This window comes from Coturnix japonica, chromosome 14 (assembly GCF_001577835.2).
Source record: "Coturnix japonica isolate 7356 chromosome 14, Coturnix japonica 2.1, whole genome shotgun sequence".
In the NCBI taxonomy this organism is placed as follows: Eukaryota; Metazoa; Chordata; class Aves; order Galliformes; family Phasianidae; genus Coturnix; species Coturnix japonica.
In genome coordinates, this window is record NC_029529.1 from 5,891,519 (window position 1) to 5,907,628 (window position 16,110).

General features: G+C 49.2%; 1 protein-coding gene across 5 annotated transcripts in view; it reads left to right on the top strand.

Moving 5' to 3' along the window:
• LMF1 (lipase maturation factor 1) overlaps positions 1-9,653 on the top strand; it is a 148,747-nt gene extending 139,094 nt beyond the window's left edge. For all 5 annotated transcript variants that reach the window (XM_015876946.2, XM_032447597.1, XM_032447598.1 and 2 more), the window contains one exon: positions 8,995-9,653. In XM_015876946.2, the coding sequence (XP_015732432.1) occupies positions 8,995-9,169 (175 nt within the window). In that variant the 3' untranslated portion in view covers positions 9,170-9,653. The remainder of the gene's footprint in view (positions 1-8,994) is intronic.
• The last annotated feature ends 6,457 nt before the right edge of the window (positions 9,654-16,110 follow it).

Consider the following 16,110-nt stretch of genomic DNA (forward strand, 5'->3'; position numbering starts at 1 on the left):
CAGGCTATGCATTCAGTATGAGTGCTCCAATTGGAAAGAAGGTTGGAGCAAGGTGGGGTTGGTCTCCCAGTAACCAGCAATATGGTGATAGCCTCAAGTTGTGCTGGTGCATTTCAGGTTGGATACCAGGAGAAATTTCTTCTCTGAAAGAGCTGTTGGGCATTGGAACTGGCTGCCCAGGGAGGTGGTTGAGTCACCATCCCTGTTGGTTGATTGCTCTTTGTATTTGATGCCACGCGGGTGGTATTTAATAGGGCAATTTTAATAACAGATCTCCATGGAGATTTGGTGCTCAGCACCGTGATGGGGACAGGAGACCTGGGGCTGGCCCCTTCCCAACGCCCGGCACTGCTTCTCTTGGACATGGATCCTACCTACCACGGTGGTTTCCTGCCCCACAGCCTCAGATTTTTTGCCATGATCTCTTTGCAAGGTCAGATGAAAAATACCATTTCCAGCAGCCCATTGGGATACTTCAAAGATGAAACAGTCCTGCAAGAAGAATTGTTTTTGTTGACACTTGTCTTGGAATTGTTTGCGTTTTCAGTGACAAAGCAAACATCAGCAAGTGCAAAGCACAGATGAAAACCCCAAGGTTTTCTACAAAAGGCAGTTTTTCACAAAAGTGTCTGTTTTGTTGATGAAGTTATTTTTAGCTGAAAAAATATTTTAAGGGAATTTTGGATCAACTTGAGTAATAGTATGCTCGTGCTCATGTTTTCCATTTGGGGCTCTCAAGATGCATTACAAACAGGGATTAAGGTTCCCAGCACCATGTGAAGTGAGCTTCCTTTTGAAACAGAGCTGTGCTTTTCGGCTTTAAAGCTGCGTGTCCCCCAGATCTTCTATGGGGAGGCTGCTTTTCTAATTTAGATATTAAGAATTTCTTTCCACCTTTTACTAAAGTGCTTTCTTTTGGATATGGCATTCAATAGATATTGAGATAGTATGTATGTATACAAAAAAGACCACAACCAACAGATACACAGCTTGGAACACCAGCGAGTGTCCCACCATTGGATCTGAGGATCTCTTATAACCACATTTCTGAGGTTTCCCAGGCAGTCAGAATGGTCTCATGCAGCACCAGTGCCCCATCAGAGCATTGCTGCAGGCTGATGGTGACAATCTCCCTCCAAAGATAGGAGCTGAGACTGCTGTAAAAGCAGTTACTTGGGATTTTGTATGGATTCCCTTTTCAGAGCCCAGTTTCTCAGTGCAGCCCTCCCTGCGTGCTGCCATTCCCCTACATCTGGGTCTGTTGTCCAGGTTTGCTGTCAGGTTGTGCCACGGCTCCTTGGGCTGTGGGTTATGCACACAGATAATTACACCCTGGCTGCAGCCCAGGAGATTTCTTGAGGACCCTGTGTTAACTACTGCTCCAAAAGGCGTGCTGGGAGACACCAGCATGTCCCTTGCCATGGATGGGTACAGCTTTAATACCGTTTATGGAGGGATCTCAGCTCTGCTTGGCTGGGAGAGGGCTGCACTGGGACCTGCAGGACTCCTTTGGGGGATCATAGTGGGGTACAAAGTGCTGGAGGAGATGCTGGAGATCTGTGTGGTGCTGCCCTTGTGTCAGAGCCCCCAGTTGGAGCTGGGTGTCCCCTGGTGCCAGCAGCCAGACATGGGTACCAGCTGGTGGCAGCTGGTGGTGAGTGGGGCTCAGCAGCGACAGAAGCTCTCCATAATCCCAGAGCTGTTTATTGCCCAGGGCCAGCAGCGCTGCTCCCGTTCCTCACTGTGGCTGGAACTACAAACATCGCAGCAGCTCAGAAACCTGATGTGCATCACATCTTTCAGGGCTTTGCCACAAAGGGCTGCGCCTCTTTTGTATGTTCTGGCATCAGTGGTGATTAAAAAAAACACATAAAAACCTTATAAATTTTTACTGTGTTCTGTGACAGGTGAGGAAATTGTATTTTCAGGCATTTAAAATGAAAACAAAGCAAATCTTTATCTTTGTTAGCATTTATAGGATAGTGACTGCCCAGCATACAAGGGGCACGGGCAGGTCAGTGGTGACAGAGCAGCATGATGCTGTGTGCTGCACACAGTGCTCTATATCTCAGCAAACAGGGCTTTGATTCATGCAGTACTTTGCTCTAACCAATGCTCAGACTCTGTTTTCACTCCTTAGCAGCTAGTTTATAGTAGGAAAAGATCAGGATCCAGTGCTGGTTTTATGTGTCAGCTGCCTTTGCTCTGGCATTACTTTTGCTTTAAAAGCTTTTCGTGGGCCGAATGTATTTTTGGGTGGCTTGAAATAAAAATAACAATTTACAAATGCTCCTTTTGGCCCAGCCTGGAGTCCAGCACACCACTTAACCCTGTTTGCTGCTCACATTTCTGGTCTGAGTGGGCCAACCCCAATACCTGTGCTGGCATCCCTGCGTTGTACCCAGGTGCAATGGGAAGGTGTGAGGACGTGAGTTAGTCACTAGTAGTTATTTATGCTTATTTCATTGTTGTTTGCTGCTCACACTTCCCCTGCATATGGAAACTGATTGTTTGCTTCTTTTTCTTTTCTTTTTTTTTTCTTTAAGTTTTTTATGCCCCATCCCAATTCTGCTGAGTTTACACTTGTGGCATTCACGGCTGGTGCTCTCACAGCAGTTCTGGCAGCCCCTTCTGCTCCCGCATTCGTTCTGCTCAGGCTGAGCTCCCTCCCTGCCTTGCTGGAGCTTTCTTCCTGCATTTCAGAAATGCCATTTCCCTGCTGGATTTTAGGCTCACTGAAGCGGGTCCCTCCTGCACCACCATCCACCCAGATGAAACTGTGGACATAATGGGGGATGCTGTGGTGTGAGAACAGTTGGAGAGCAGGACAGACTCTTTAAGCAAAGTCTGTTGTGACAGGACAAGGGGAAGTGGTCTCAAAGTAAAAGAGGGGAGATTTGGACTGGATATAAGGAAGAAGTTATTTATGCCAAGGGTGGTGAGGAATGGCGCAGAGGTGGAGGTGCCCCATCCCTTCTGGCACCCACAGTCAGGCTGGATGGGGCTCTGAGCACTGATGGAGCTGTGGGTGTCCCTGCTCAGTGCAGGGAGTGGGACCTGATGGCCTTTAGAGCTCCTTTCCAACTCAAACCATTCTGTGATTCTATAAGCAAAGCATCTGGTCTGTGACCCTTAAGGACCCTCCCAGCACAAACTATTCAATTATTTTTTAATTTCAACTCCTTAGCTGTATTGAGATGAGCACTGGATGTGCAGAACCTCAGTGCCGGCAGCCACTAATTGCCTTTTCAGTGCTGTAATTTCATTTGAATTGCAAGCAACAACCTTAAATTTGATCTTTGATGGGGGAAGAAGAGAGAATTCCAGAGCTCTTGTGCTGTGGTAGGATCCAAAGCTGTCCTGGATGGCATGGAGCTGTCACTGCAAACCTTAATGCTGCTCATGCCCACCTCCAGCCATCGCCGCTCCACTCCCTTCAGTAGCTGCTGCTTTCCTCCCAGTCCCCCCTCCACTCTAAGGGGAATTTTGAGACTTAATTATTTTCATTCTCTGCTAGACTAAATAATTAGGGGAAGGGACTGTTTTCCATAAGAACATTATGCTCCATACTCCACAGAGTTTATTCTGTTAATGGAAACTCTACACCTTAAATAGCCAAGGGACTTTCAAAATGAGTTAATGCCTTCGAAATGAAATTTCTGAGACCAAAGTTTGTAGGTTTCTTTACAACTCTAGAAATTATAGTATTTTTTCAAGTGTGATAAACTTAAAATGAGAAACAGGTGACTGATTAAAAATGAGGGCATTGTTGAGCGCCCGGCCTAGCTGAGTGTGAAGCTTTACTTCAAGCAAAGTGATGTTTGTGGAATGTAGATTTACAAAATATTATTGTGCAGCGGATAGTTCATAAAACACCCGCCGTCATAAATCTGAATGGTGGGGCTTTGGCTGAGAAATTAATAAGTGTTTAACGCACCGTCATGGAAACAGCCTGCAACAACGAAAGAAAACAAAAACGAGGCTTTGCCTACAGGGGGAGAAGAAAAATATCCATTTTAGTTTTGACCTGAAGTGTTCAGCGTCTCTGATATTAAATCATGTTCACTTAAAGTCTTTTATTCCAATTATAGTCACACTCTGTTGGAAGAGCCCCGGTCGCAGCAGTGTTATTTATGGTGGCAGTGCTTCCAATTTGATGCTACCTGACTGGGAAGGGCTGTGCCCTAAAACATCTATTTACAGCCCTGATGAGCACAGAAGAGAATCAGAAATCTATGCAAACCAGCAGCTGCTCCCTTGGGTGCAAGAATAGAGACTTCCTCAAAGCCCTGGGGAGAGGATGGCGTAGGAGGAGGAAGGCTCCAGGCTCAGCCCTGGGGTGGCTGAGTTGATTTTAGGAACACTATGGAAGTGGTGGTGCTTTTTTAGGGTAAAAGACCAAAAAGTGTTTGTTTGTTTTTAAATAGGACAAACAAACAGAAGCTCAACCCAACAGGGGCAACAGTCATCCTGCAACTAATGAGAGCAGTGTGAAAGGAAGGGAGGAAATAGAGGATTAAGGGAAAGTATGCGCTGTAGGTGTCTTCTGCAGGGAAAAGATGTTTTTGGTGTGTTTCCCACTGAAAAGCTGTTTGCCAGCCATGAGACCTGTCCTGGGAAGTGATGCAGTTCTCAGGGGGTGAAAAAGTCCCAACATGTTCTTTTGGCTTTCTCATTGGGTTTTATTGCAGCTCCCTGCATGTGGGGACAACATTAACAGAGCCACCTCTGTGGTGGGGACCAGTCTGCTCCATCCCCTGCACTTGCAGAGACCATGTGCTGGCTCTGCCCCTGCCCAAGGGAACCCAGGCAGTGCCTAAGCCTTGTGGATACCCACATTCCTCTCCCACCAGGTTTGCTTTGCTATCAATGGACAAAAAGCCTCTAAGAATCATAGAATAGAGTCACAGAAACATTAATGTTGGAAGAGACCCCTGAGATCATCAGGTCCAACCATTAACCCATGCCTACCAAAGCATGTCCCTATCACATCACGTTCTAACTTGTCAGATGGAGGCAAAACAAGACATTTTGAGGATGAGATGCTCCAGCTCAAGGGCCAGACCTTTCAGGAGCCTCGGAGAAAGAGAAGTCAGTGACATGGAAAAACAACCCATAAAACTGCCCTTACGCTGCAAGCGGTTCGTGGGCTGAGCTGAATTTATGATCGCTGCTGCTCATGGGGCTGGAGCAAGCAGGAGAGCCAGGGATGGAGGCTCTGCTGCTTTAATGAATTTGTACTTTCCACTGCCACTTCCTCACTGATTTACAATGGAGTGGGGAACCTCGAGATAAAAAAACCCAACACATCGAAAGGACGCCTCGTGTTTTGGTTTCTTTCTTCCCTCTCCTACCCCGGTTTGCCCTGTCAGGCCATTAATTCTAACAGAAAACACCGGCTCTGGTTTTTTCCCTCGAACCCCTCAGCTGTTGCAGGGAGACAGCTGCACCCTCTGGAACTAATTACAGCTGTCTGGGAGATTTAGCCCTCCCTCGCAACAACTCCAATATTGCTGCTAATTTTTAACACGTACAGTTGGAAGATGTCATAATAGGCTGATATATGATCGAATCTTGAAAGTGCTACAGCGCAGCTGCTACCGGGCATCTGCTGGGATGAATATATTGATTTAAAAAATAATGCAAAGTATTTTTAGCCTCTCTGCCCTTCCTAGGACTGAAGCCCTGCCTGGTGTGGGCAGTGATGGAGGGCACATGCTCACCCAGGAGGCAGTGGCACAAGGACGTACGTGGCCGCTTCATTTCTGCAGTGGAACTGGCAATGGGATGCTCTTGTCCGTTGTCTTGCATCCCACTGTTGTTGTCGTAGCAAAGTGGGTTTTCTGTCTCCTGGAGGAGGAGTGTCTGGTTTGCTTTATTTTGACCACATCACTCCTCTCATGGTATGATTTTGCTCTGGTGTCTCCTATTGGACCTCACATGGGCTCAGCTGGATGTGTCCTCCACGTGGCTGCAGCCATTGCTTCCCAGCCAGTCAGAGAGAGCTCCAGTTGTGTTCACTTGGTAAATCCTGGGAAAGTGCTTGCAGCGAGGAATGGCCTCCCTGACCTTCCTGGCTGCTTCTGAAACACGAGGATTGCTCATCTCTCTGGTATGAGCAGAGGGCATCAGTCTCCTTTTAACAAATATGAAATCAAGCAGCTTCCTCATAACCTTCTTGAAGATGTTTCCCTCGAGCAGCAAGGTTCTGCATGCTGGCACTGTCCTGCACTCAGAGGAGCCCCAGGGACCTTTGGATTCCTTCCACTACCCCAAAGGTCTTTGCATGAGCCCTGAAGTTGCAAGAAAACAACCCAACAGAAAAAAAACAACCATTTTTTTTATGTAAGACAAACTGCAGCTCATAGCAGTTCCTCACTCTGTGTGCATGGTGCTTGTAGGGGTTGCAGCTGTACAGGTCACCAGGTGATGTATGCAAACTGTGAGCCCTGACTTGGTGGGTCCATGTTGTTCTTGCTCCCTGCATAGGGAGGAGGGAGCATGGAGAATGCAAACTGAGACTTTGGAAATGAGGCACCCAGGTAGCTTATAAATAGTGGGGTAGCTTGTAAACTCTATGAGCCCTGAAATGAGGGGCTCCAGTGAGTATTAAATGCTGCAGTTTTTACATCAGTGAGCCTCAGGAGGCAAGACTGATGATGGTTACAAGCTTTCTGTGCTTCTCCCCTATCCCCAGGAAGGCATAGGAAGGATGGGCAGTGGATGCTTTGCCTTGTTGTCTTGGTGTTTTGTGCTCAGAGGTATTTCTGCTGCAGTTCCTCAGCTTTCACAGGCTTTGAGCAGCTCAGGATGCACTGTGCATCCTGACGCAGGTGGGATATGGTGGGACAAAGGAGCTGTTTGGTTCGGGGCTGGGGGCTCACGGGGTCCTCTCAGGTTTACGTGGACTCTGAACATAAGGGCTGGAAATATGCTCAGATAGAAAGGCAAACTTTGTGCCACAAAAATGCAGCTTCAGTTGTGTGTGGTTGCTTTAATGCTCACACGGTTCTAGTTTTACATGCTGATCCCTTTGATAGCAAACATTTTAATAGACAGAGAACATATGGGAAAAATCATACCAAATCAGATGATAGATATTGTTTAATATGGGCAGGCAAGCCCATTCAGGAGGGGCAAGGAGATTTTCATTCCAGAAGGGTCCTGGGTGGATGTTGGTATAGGGGAAGAGTACTTTGGGGTCCAAGCAGTGCTGGAGCATCTGAGCTCTGCCCAGGGCAGTCAGATAAAGCCCCCAGTCTTCCACACTCTGCATCCCCAGCAAGAAAAAGGGAACGTCATTGCCTCTATTTGATGCTATTTGCCAGGTTTCTGAGAGGAGCTGTCTGAGTGGTTTGCTTCCTGGAATGATGTTGATAGCTCAGGATTAGAGCAGCTGCTTTTGCCCCTCTCTAGGCAGCCAGTGATGGTAGAATGAAGGCTTGGGGATGGTAGACGTGTTTTGTGAATTCAAGCAAGCAACCAAACATCACAGCTGTTAAACCTCCTATCTGTCTCAGACAAGAGCCTGCAGTCTAACTGAACCTGCATAAACCTTCCTGCTCTAATTATTAACAGGAAATTTTGTGCTCCTGAGAAGCAAACACTGTGGGAGTAACACTTCAGCCTCCATTTGACTTTCAGCAGCTTCAGAAAAATGGTGTAAAAACAGCCATAGCAGTAACAGAGTGGGCAGCTGCAGGGTCCCTGACCTACAGGTGCCATGGGGCACACCTTCACCCCCCTCATCCCTTGTCACCCAGCCCCTATCAGTTGTTAGGTGATGGCTGTCTCTATGCAGCTCCAGATGCACTGCTCTGGGCTGCTTTGGGTCACTCCTTTTTGCCTGCAGGAGGGTGAAACTTGGAGGTGTTTGCTCTGCTTTTGGCACAGCCAGGGGACGATCCATCAGCAGCAAGTGGTGAACAGCTGCATGCTAATGTGTTTTGTTAGCAGAATCTTTTCTGTATTGCTCATCTGGGTGCCAATCAAGGCGTAAATTGAGATGTCAAGATGTGATTACAGCAGACCTTTTAATTGGGCTGTAGTTTTATCAGCCGTCTGCAATCTCTCCTGCTTCCCATGTGAGTGCGTTACACAGGTGAGTGCTAATGGCCAATGTACAGGAGTCGTCCCTAATTATTTTAGCAGTAGGAGCTGACTTTATGGCGTCCCGAGGTGCAGCCCGGGAGCGAGCAGCTGTGCAAGTGCAGTGCCCTGCTCAGTAGCAGGGTTTGTATTTTAGTAGTGAAGCAAAGCAGGTTTAAATGAGCACTGACATGACTTTGACATTTTTATATTGTGGGTTATTTTATGAACTTATCCAGTGAATGCGGCGATGCACTCTGCAAACAGGGACCCCAATGCTGAAGGACTGGGGTGTTACTCCTTCCCTTGTCAGCATGCCCTACATCAAGCGGGACACGGCTCCCGCACCAAGCGGCATGGTTAGCCTCCAAACGTGTTTCGCGAGGCTGATGAATGCTTCTTTCTGCACTGCTTTAAAATCTCCTTTTCTGTCAACTCCCAGGGCGACCAGAAAACAGATGCGCTCAGAGCCCTGCTAATAAGCAGTGGAGCAGAGGGAGCAGCCGTTCACTGGGGCAGAGGGACATGGGGGAGTGTGTGTACCCACAGGTGTCCCAGCAGTAATACTTCATAGGTGCTTTCAGGAAAGAAATAGTATTGGTGTTTCATTATTATTATTATTATTATTATTATTATTATTATTATTATTATTATGCTTTCAACTTGGTCATAGAGAATAATGTGGAGCATAGTGTGATGCTGGATTATGCACGGGGTGACAGTGTGCAATGGCTTTCCTTTCCCATGCATCATCCCCAGATAGCATTCCAGGGAGCTAAGGGGTTCCAGCACCATCACTGGTGGTGGTGGCAGAGAAGCTACATAAATGCAGATCCAATCCATCACCCATGGCACTGGCATGGATGCTCATCCCCTCCAACTACCCTGTGCTTTGTTTCCCTACAGGTGGATCCGAGGGGAACATTTCAAGTACAAATTCAGCCAGCCTGGAGGAGCACATGCTGCAGAGGGCAAGTGGTGGATTCGGAAGAAGATTGGCCCCTACTTTCCCCCTGTCAACCTCCAGAGCCTGAGGAAGTTTTATGAAGACAGGAATTGGCCGTACCCAGTGCGGGACTGATGGAGGGGAGTAAGACTGGTCCAGAGTGACTGGCCGGGAGAGCCGTCAGCTCCCTTATAAATCACACTTCTTCCCTATCTCTGTATTTTTTTTACATATCCTTGTTTACATGTATTTTACAGGAGGTTTCCAGACAACCTGTCCACCTGCTGCTGTGGTCTGGTTTTTCTCATCTTTCTCTTCCTTTCTGTTTGTCTTTCTCCTTGTGGCCTAGCCTGATGATTGATTTCTTTTGTCAGGCTGCTCCATTAGAAAATCATCAGCTCTAGAGTCAGGAAAAAGGTGAACAAATACTAAGTCAAGTTAATATGTCCAATTTGGCACATTTCAGATTTGCAACAAGCATTTGTGAAGTGGATTTTAATACTTCTGCTGATGCTGGAATTTCACTTTATTGCCAGACAGACCCCAAATGGACAAAAATTATCAAATGTATTTTAGGGGGAAAGGTTAGGTAAAAGTAAAGCCTCCTTCTCTTTTTTGAGTGCTGTCTACTTTACAAAAAGCTCTCAGGGCCACACTCAAGACTCATACAGATGTAAGTCTGTGCGTTTTAAGACACTTCTTGCATTGACGGGGATTTCAGTGTGAATGTAGACAGTGAAGCAGCCAGAGGGGCAGTTCCCTTTACAATGCTCCTCACTTAGAGGAGGCACTGGGCTGGCACAGGGCACTTTACCACATCCCACCTCATCCTACCCTGTCCATATCCCTGTCCCATCCTAAACCATGCTCAAATGAGCATCTCATCTCAAAACATCCCACCTCTACCCCATCCCATTTCAAATCATCCAGTTGCAGTTGTGGGCACAGAGCTCACATCAGCCTTGGCCAATACACTGAGCCATTAAGCTGCTTCCTTCCAGATACTCCTGTCCTTGAACCACCTTCAGCATCAGTCTGGGAAGGTTCTGCTCAGCATCCCACTGATCACAGGGCAGCAATCTGCATCTGGAGTCACAGATTCTGCAGCACTGAGAGAACTATCCCTGCCCTGGGGGAACGCTGTGTGAGACAGATGGGGTGATCCTGCATTCCCCTGTTCTTTGCTCCTGAGCCTGCCCTCCTCCTGGTTTGTGTTTAACGTCACCCCGAATGGTCTGACCATGTGGGTGCAGCTTGGGGAGCCCATACCAGGGACACAGGGGGGGAAGATGGGAACAGGCAGAGCGCAGACAGCTTCTGTAAGCGACGGGTTGTGACAATAATTGCTTTCTTGTTAGCACATTTTGCTGCAGACACTTCTTCTCGAAGCCAAAAAAAAAAGAAAAAGGGTTCAAAGCGACGTGCGATAAAAACCTCTAGCCTCGGGATTGCCTGCAGAAAAACCACAGCTCTGTTGAGAAACCCGAAATAGCTCCGTGATGTGTGGGCTCCGTGAGTCAGCGGCTCTACCCCAGGACAAGCACAGCCCTGTGCGGCCCACAGCGCCCAGCCGGGCCCAGGCTGGCTGTGAGACAGGACCCGCTTTTAGGAGGTGGCTGGAGTCGCTGAGTCTGCCGCCAGCACCGCCGTGCTCAAACGGGTTTTGTTTGAGTAGGCCCTGGCCTGGCAGCACGGCCTCGCTGGGCTGCTTTTCCTGTTTGCTTAGCCTGGGGCTTCATAACGGGCTCTTTCTCTCGTTCTGGGCGCTGGCGGAGCTCGGGGCCTGGCTGTGTTGTGCTCGGGGAGCAGCCTGCGGCCTGCATGGCCTGTATGCCCAGAGCTATGCAGCCTGTGCCTGCGGGTTGAGGTTGTGGCCTCGCCCCCCTCAGGGGATGGCAGGACACAAAGAGGCTTTCAGCCATTCGGCTTGGGTCAGCACAAGCCAGGGGCAAAGGGATGAGCGTGGCTCTGAAATAGGTCGGTGCTTATATGGCCAACATGAAGGCCATGTGGGGACCGATGGCGGCTTTGTCCCCGCGCTGTCCCCTGAGCTCATCTAATCCAGACCAGTCTGTCCCCTCCCGTCACAAGAAACTCAGCATTGTGACCAAGTGCAATTTGGAAGGAAAAACATCAGAAAAGAAACCTGCAGGCAAACCTGTCCCACACACAGGGCAAGGGGGTGGCTGCACTGGTTGTGGCTGCAGGCTCACCGCATCATGTGTTTCTACCCACTTTTGGATCACGTGTACTGAACAGGCACCACCCAGCACATACATCTGGGAAAAGATTGAAGAAAGCAACACAGGGAGCCTCACTCATCTTTACTTTTTTCCTAACGGTGTTAAAAATTGAAGCAGTGTCTTGTGTTGTTTGCCCAGACGTGCCTTGCTGAGCCCCGTCACCAACAGTGACTGAAATAGTGAGGCTGTAAGGACAGCTCATACTGTGAGGACACTGCATGCTCCCACCTCCCCGTGTCACCAGCAGGAGTTCAACATGGCAGTATTTTGGGGAGGTGAGGACACCTGGAGCCCATAATGGCTACACTGGCATCAAGCCTGATCTATGCCTATCTCTAGCCATTGGAGATCCCTTGACATGACTGCAGCTATCAGTGCTGCCTCCTCATCCATTCCACCCAAATCCTCCTGATTTACCTTCCTTCTAGAAGTCCTTCACTGCCCCAGCCCTGCTGGCTGCTTCCCCTCCACGCTGGCCCTAATGCAAACAAGCTGCATGAGCAGGGTCGGTCCATCCTGGTGAGTGACGGTGCGAGGGTGCAGGGACACAGCAGCTCTGCACTGCAGCCACTCGCCAGCAGCACACAGGGTGCCCCCCGCCCCGCTTTAATTAATTTCTTTTGGTTTCCAACCTCTGGGTCAGGGATAATGGAACCCAGACCGTCATTTACATTCCTGTTTGCTGTGCATTGTGCTGTTTAAGGGTTTTTTTTTTTCTTTTTTCTTTTTTTTAATCTAAAATTCTCGCTCCATGCCGGAGCGCTGGCTGGAAGATAATATACATTCAAAGGCAGCGATGAAGGTGCATGCAGGGGATTAAATTAGAAACGTTTCCCTTGGACAAAACTTTTAAAAAGAAAAGAAACGAATATTTTGAGGGGGTTTGGAAATCGGAACCACATTGTGTTATCTGTTGACTGGAAGTTTTCTTGGAGAGGCGTTTTTTTTCTTTCCTTGAGCTATGCGCTGGATGTAAAGCTTTGTGGCATTCCCATATCAGCACACCATAAATTCATCGGAGAGATAATTCCGAGCCCACTGCTGCCAGGTCCTTTGGGTGCTGCTGGGGATGGCCAGGGGACCACCACCTCATGGCCCCAGGATTAGGGTCTGGACAACAAAACATGGCAGCTCTGTTGGCTTTGCTGTGCTCTTCTGGTCTATCCCCTGATCTGGAGTTACATCTAATCCCATTCCTCCCTCCCGTTCCTTCTTGAGGTCCCAGCAGAGCCGCTGGAGCAGCTGCTGCATGCCTGTCCCATCCTGGCACACCGGGGCTCCCACCATCCCAGCAGATAAATCATTCCTTGTATAATTTGGGAAAACCCAGCAGTAGGGCTTACAGCATGAGCTGAAGATGTCCAAGGGAGGGGGATGTGGGAGCCTGGATCAGGTTGTTAGGGGTCACCAAAGGAAAGGAGCTCTTTGGTTGCGTTATAGCCATATGAGGCTTTGGATCAGGCTCTGTTGAATATAAACCTGCAAGAGCTCTCACATCATTACAGATCCCCTCCTGTCTCCAGACCCTCCAGGAAAGCTGTCTTTTGGAGGTGAGATGGAAACCTGTGCTGTGCGTTAACACGCAGCGCTCGCCCTCCCGCAGGAATTTCAGACAGCTGGAAAATCTTTAATGATGGATTTATAGTTTGAAGTTCTGTCTCCAAACATAAGAAAGGTCACTTTGGAGGACAGCTGAGCTCTCTGCTAGGATTAGCAGCACAAGGTAACGCTGAGCACCAGCACTTTGCACAGGGGTAGCCCCATGCTACCTGCACTTACAGCTCCCTGCTCCAAACAGAACTCTTACTCCTCCATCATGTATAAATTGTGGTTATTTGTTTTAAAGCAGCCAAGCTACAGTCTATGAGATCCCACAAAAAATCTATGTATCGGCGCAGCTCCCCTGCTCTGAGCTGCCTTTAGAAGCTGGCTTTGCTTTAACACATATTAAAGGAAAGAGCTTTTTTCCTTCCCAGTAGATTAAGTTTGGCTAAACAATTCAGTGTGAACTGCTGGGCATGAGGCAGAAACCTGTAGGCTAAATTACCCAGCTGCTATAAGTTTAGAGCAGCATGGGATGAATTTCAGGATCGTATATTAGTTTTCATTTAATCTGATTATTCTGGGTCTGGAGTTCCTGGAGGGTCTTCAGGTTATTGTCAGTCAAAAGAATCTTTAAAAGCTTCCATTTGCACTAAACTTTTCCCATTAGAAATCTATTTTCATTGTGGATCAATTTTTATTTTAATGAAAAAATTATTTCTCCACCTCCCTCGCCCCCCCCCCCCCCCCTACTTTTCCAGATGAGATTAAAAATGAAGCAGGGAAGGTTTCTTTGTGCCTTCTGTCAGTCAGGGGCTGGGAGAGTTGTGGGGACTTGCCACTCAAAATGCCATGATTTTAGGGGAAAAGCAACGTAGTGGCTTCTAGAAATAACCCCCAAACCCACACTGGGTTGTGCCAGCCTGAATCCTTGGGACACCCTGCACCCTCATGCTGCTCTGTTTGGCAATCCCAGCATGGAGCCTTGTGGGGACTGTGAGGGGACACCCAGCTGTCTCCATGTCCCTTTGCTTCATGTGTCACTGCCAAGAACACTCCACAGAGTCAGGTTTTTGTAGAAGGGCAGTGGGAATGAGGGAGCTGGCTGCAGAGCTGCCTGTTCTCCCCAGCACTGGGGTTTCTGCCCCTCCTGGTGCCCTGTCATTTCAGGGGCACCTGGCATGGGGCATCAATGCTGCCAGAGCTGGGCTATGCTCCAGCAGTGCCTCAGTTTCCCTGTATACCCAATGGCAGACCCTGTGCTCTCTGCAGCAATACTGCAGGCAGACGTCTGGTTTTGTAGGGGGGATTTGGGGGCTCTTTACAGCAAAGCACTCAACCAACAGCCTCCAACTCCCCCCATCCTTTGCAGCCTCCGGTTTCCTCCCCGCAGAGCTGCCGTCTGGACGTGCACTCATACCCACAGTGGATGTGCAGCAGCTGTGGGATGCAGTGCTGCCCCACACACCGCTCCCCCCATTTCCTCCGCAGTAGCTACACGGGATAAGCTTGCATGTCGCTGAGCTTTTCCGCGTGTGTTAACTATTGCTGAGACAATTACGTTAAAATCACACCACCTGCAAGCGGTTAGTTAGAATAATAAATAAGTGATAGATTATCAAATAAAGCGTTCGCTTCGGATGAGGTCATCCCAGCACCATGTCGCGGGTCTCGGCGGGTTTGCAGCCCTGCTTTCCTGCCGCCAATCGGCCAAATCGCTCTTGTATCAGTCAATAAAAGCGTTGTAGAGATTAAAGAATCAATTAGGCATTAGCCGAAGGGGCAAAAGCATAACCCAAACATGCTGATAAAATCCAGTAGGTGATTATGGGAATGGTTCCTATTTCATTTTACTTTAGAAGGAAATAATTGCTCGTTACCGAGCACGGAGCAGCCAGGCCGGGTGCTTTTCCAGCTTTATGGGGAAGCAGGAGGAAGCCCTGGTGCTGGGCTGACAGACGCAGAGGCTCGCCACTCTTTAGGGCTCAATGTGCATATTTTGCTGCTTGCTTTGATGAGAGCCATTTTAGCCATGAAAGGGGACAGGGGAGCTGAGTGTCATTCAGTGCATCCTGGGCCAGGCATTGCCCGCTCAAGGCAGAGGGCCCAGGTACGTATTTGCAGATGGATTTCAGGAGCCCAAGCGCGTGGGCTGCTGCCAACAGCTGCACCCTGCAATGCGCAGGAGCATATAGATCTATGTGCACTATGCCTGGCCCATATCTGCTCTTTTTAATGCACAAACTGCATGCTGGCCAAACACAGGGAGGGAAGAAGAGGTGTGGGTTTGACCACCTTGCTCACTCAGCATAGAAGAAGAGAAGCTGTCACTTTCTGTAAGTAGCATCTCCCCATCTCCATGAAGTCCTTTGGGCATGACCGTGCCGTGTGTGCAGCCTTTACCACACAGACCAGCTCCTGGAGGCCCCCCAGCATCCCTCCCTTCCCGCTCCCCTGCTCTCATTCATTGCGTGTTCTGTCCCTTTGTGGCATGGCACAGCAGCCCCAGTGTGCAGCTGTGCTCTCGGCACAGCGCGGCCATCTGCAGCGCCCGCCCTGGAAAGCAGCCCCGCAGCTGCGCTCGCCTGGTACCGGCGGTACCCGGACGAGGTCATTCATCAGTGGGTGAGGAAGCTTGGCAGGGAAGAGGAGGACGGCAACCACAGGAGGCAAATTTTAAAGCGCTGTGTGGACTGTGGTTATTGTATCTGCTGCTTGAGCTGTTTTCCCTTTGCTGCTATAGATGGGTGAGAAAACTCCCCGCTGGGGAAGGAAGCGTTCTTGTGTGTTGATGGGATAGAGCAGCCCCATCAAGGACCCAACTGAAGCCGGGGGCCAGCATCGCCCCAGGGGTGGGAACAAGCAGTGGGTCTGTGTCCCCTGTGCAGTGTGAGAAGTGTGGAAATGGGGAATGAAGGGCTCAGTCCCAGAGGCCGCACTGGGATGGGGTGAGGATGGGATAGGGTGCTGTAGTGCAGTGTACTGTGGATACCATAGAGCCCTGTGACCCTCTGATCCCCACCATGGGAATCCATTAGCAGCACAGGAGAGAGGTCATGGCAGTGAGTGCAATGCTGTGCTGGAGCTCCTGTCCCCAACCCATTCATCATCCCTGCTCTCTGTGCCAGAGGGAGCCAGCAGCCCTCTGCTGTAACGTCCATTGCAAGCACTGCTGTTGCTTCTGCAATTTTGGTCCCCAGCTCATTGGAGAAGTGTGAGCACTAGGAGCTGCACGCAGTGTGTGAGCCCAAAACAGAGCCTGCCACACTGCAGTGGACATGGGGTGGCACC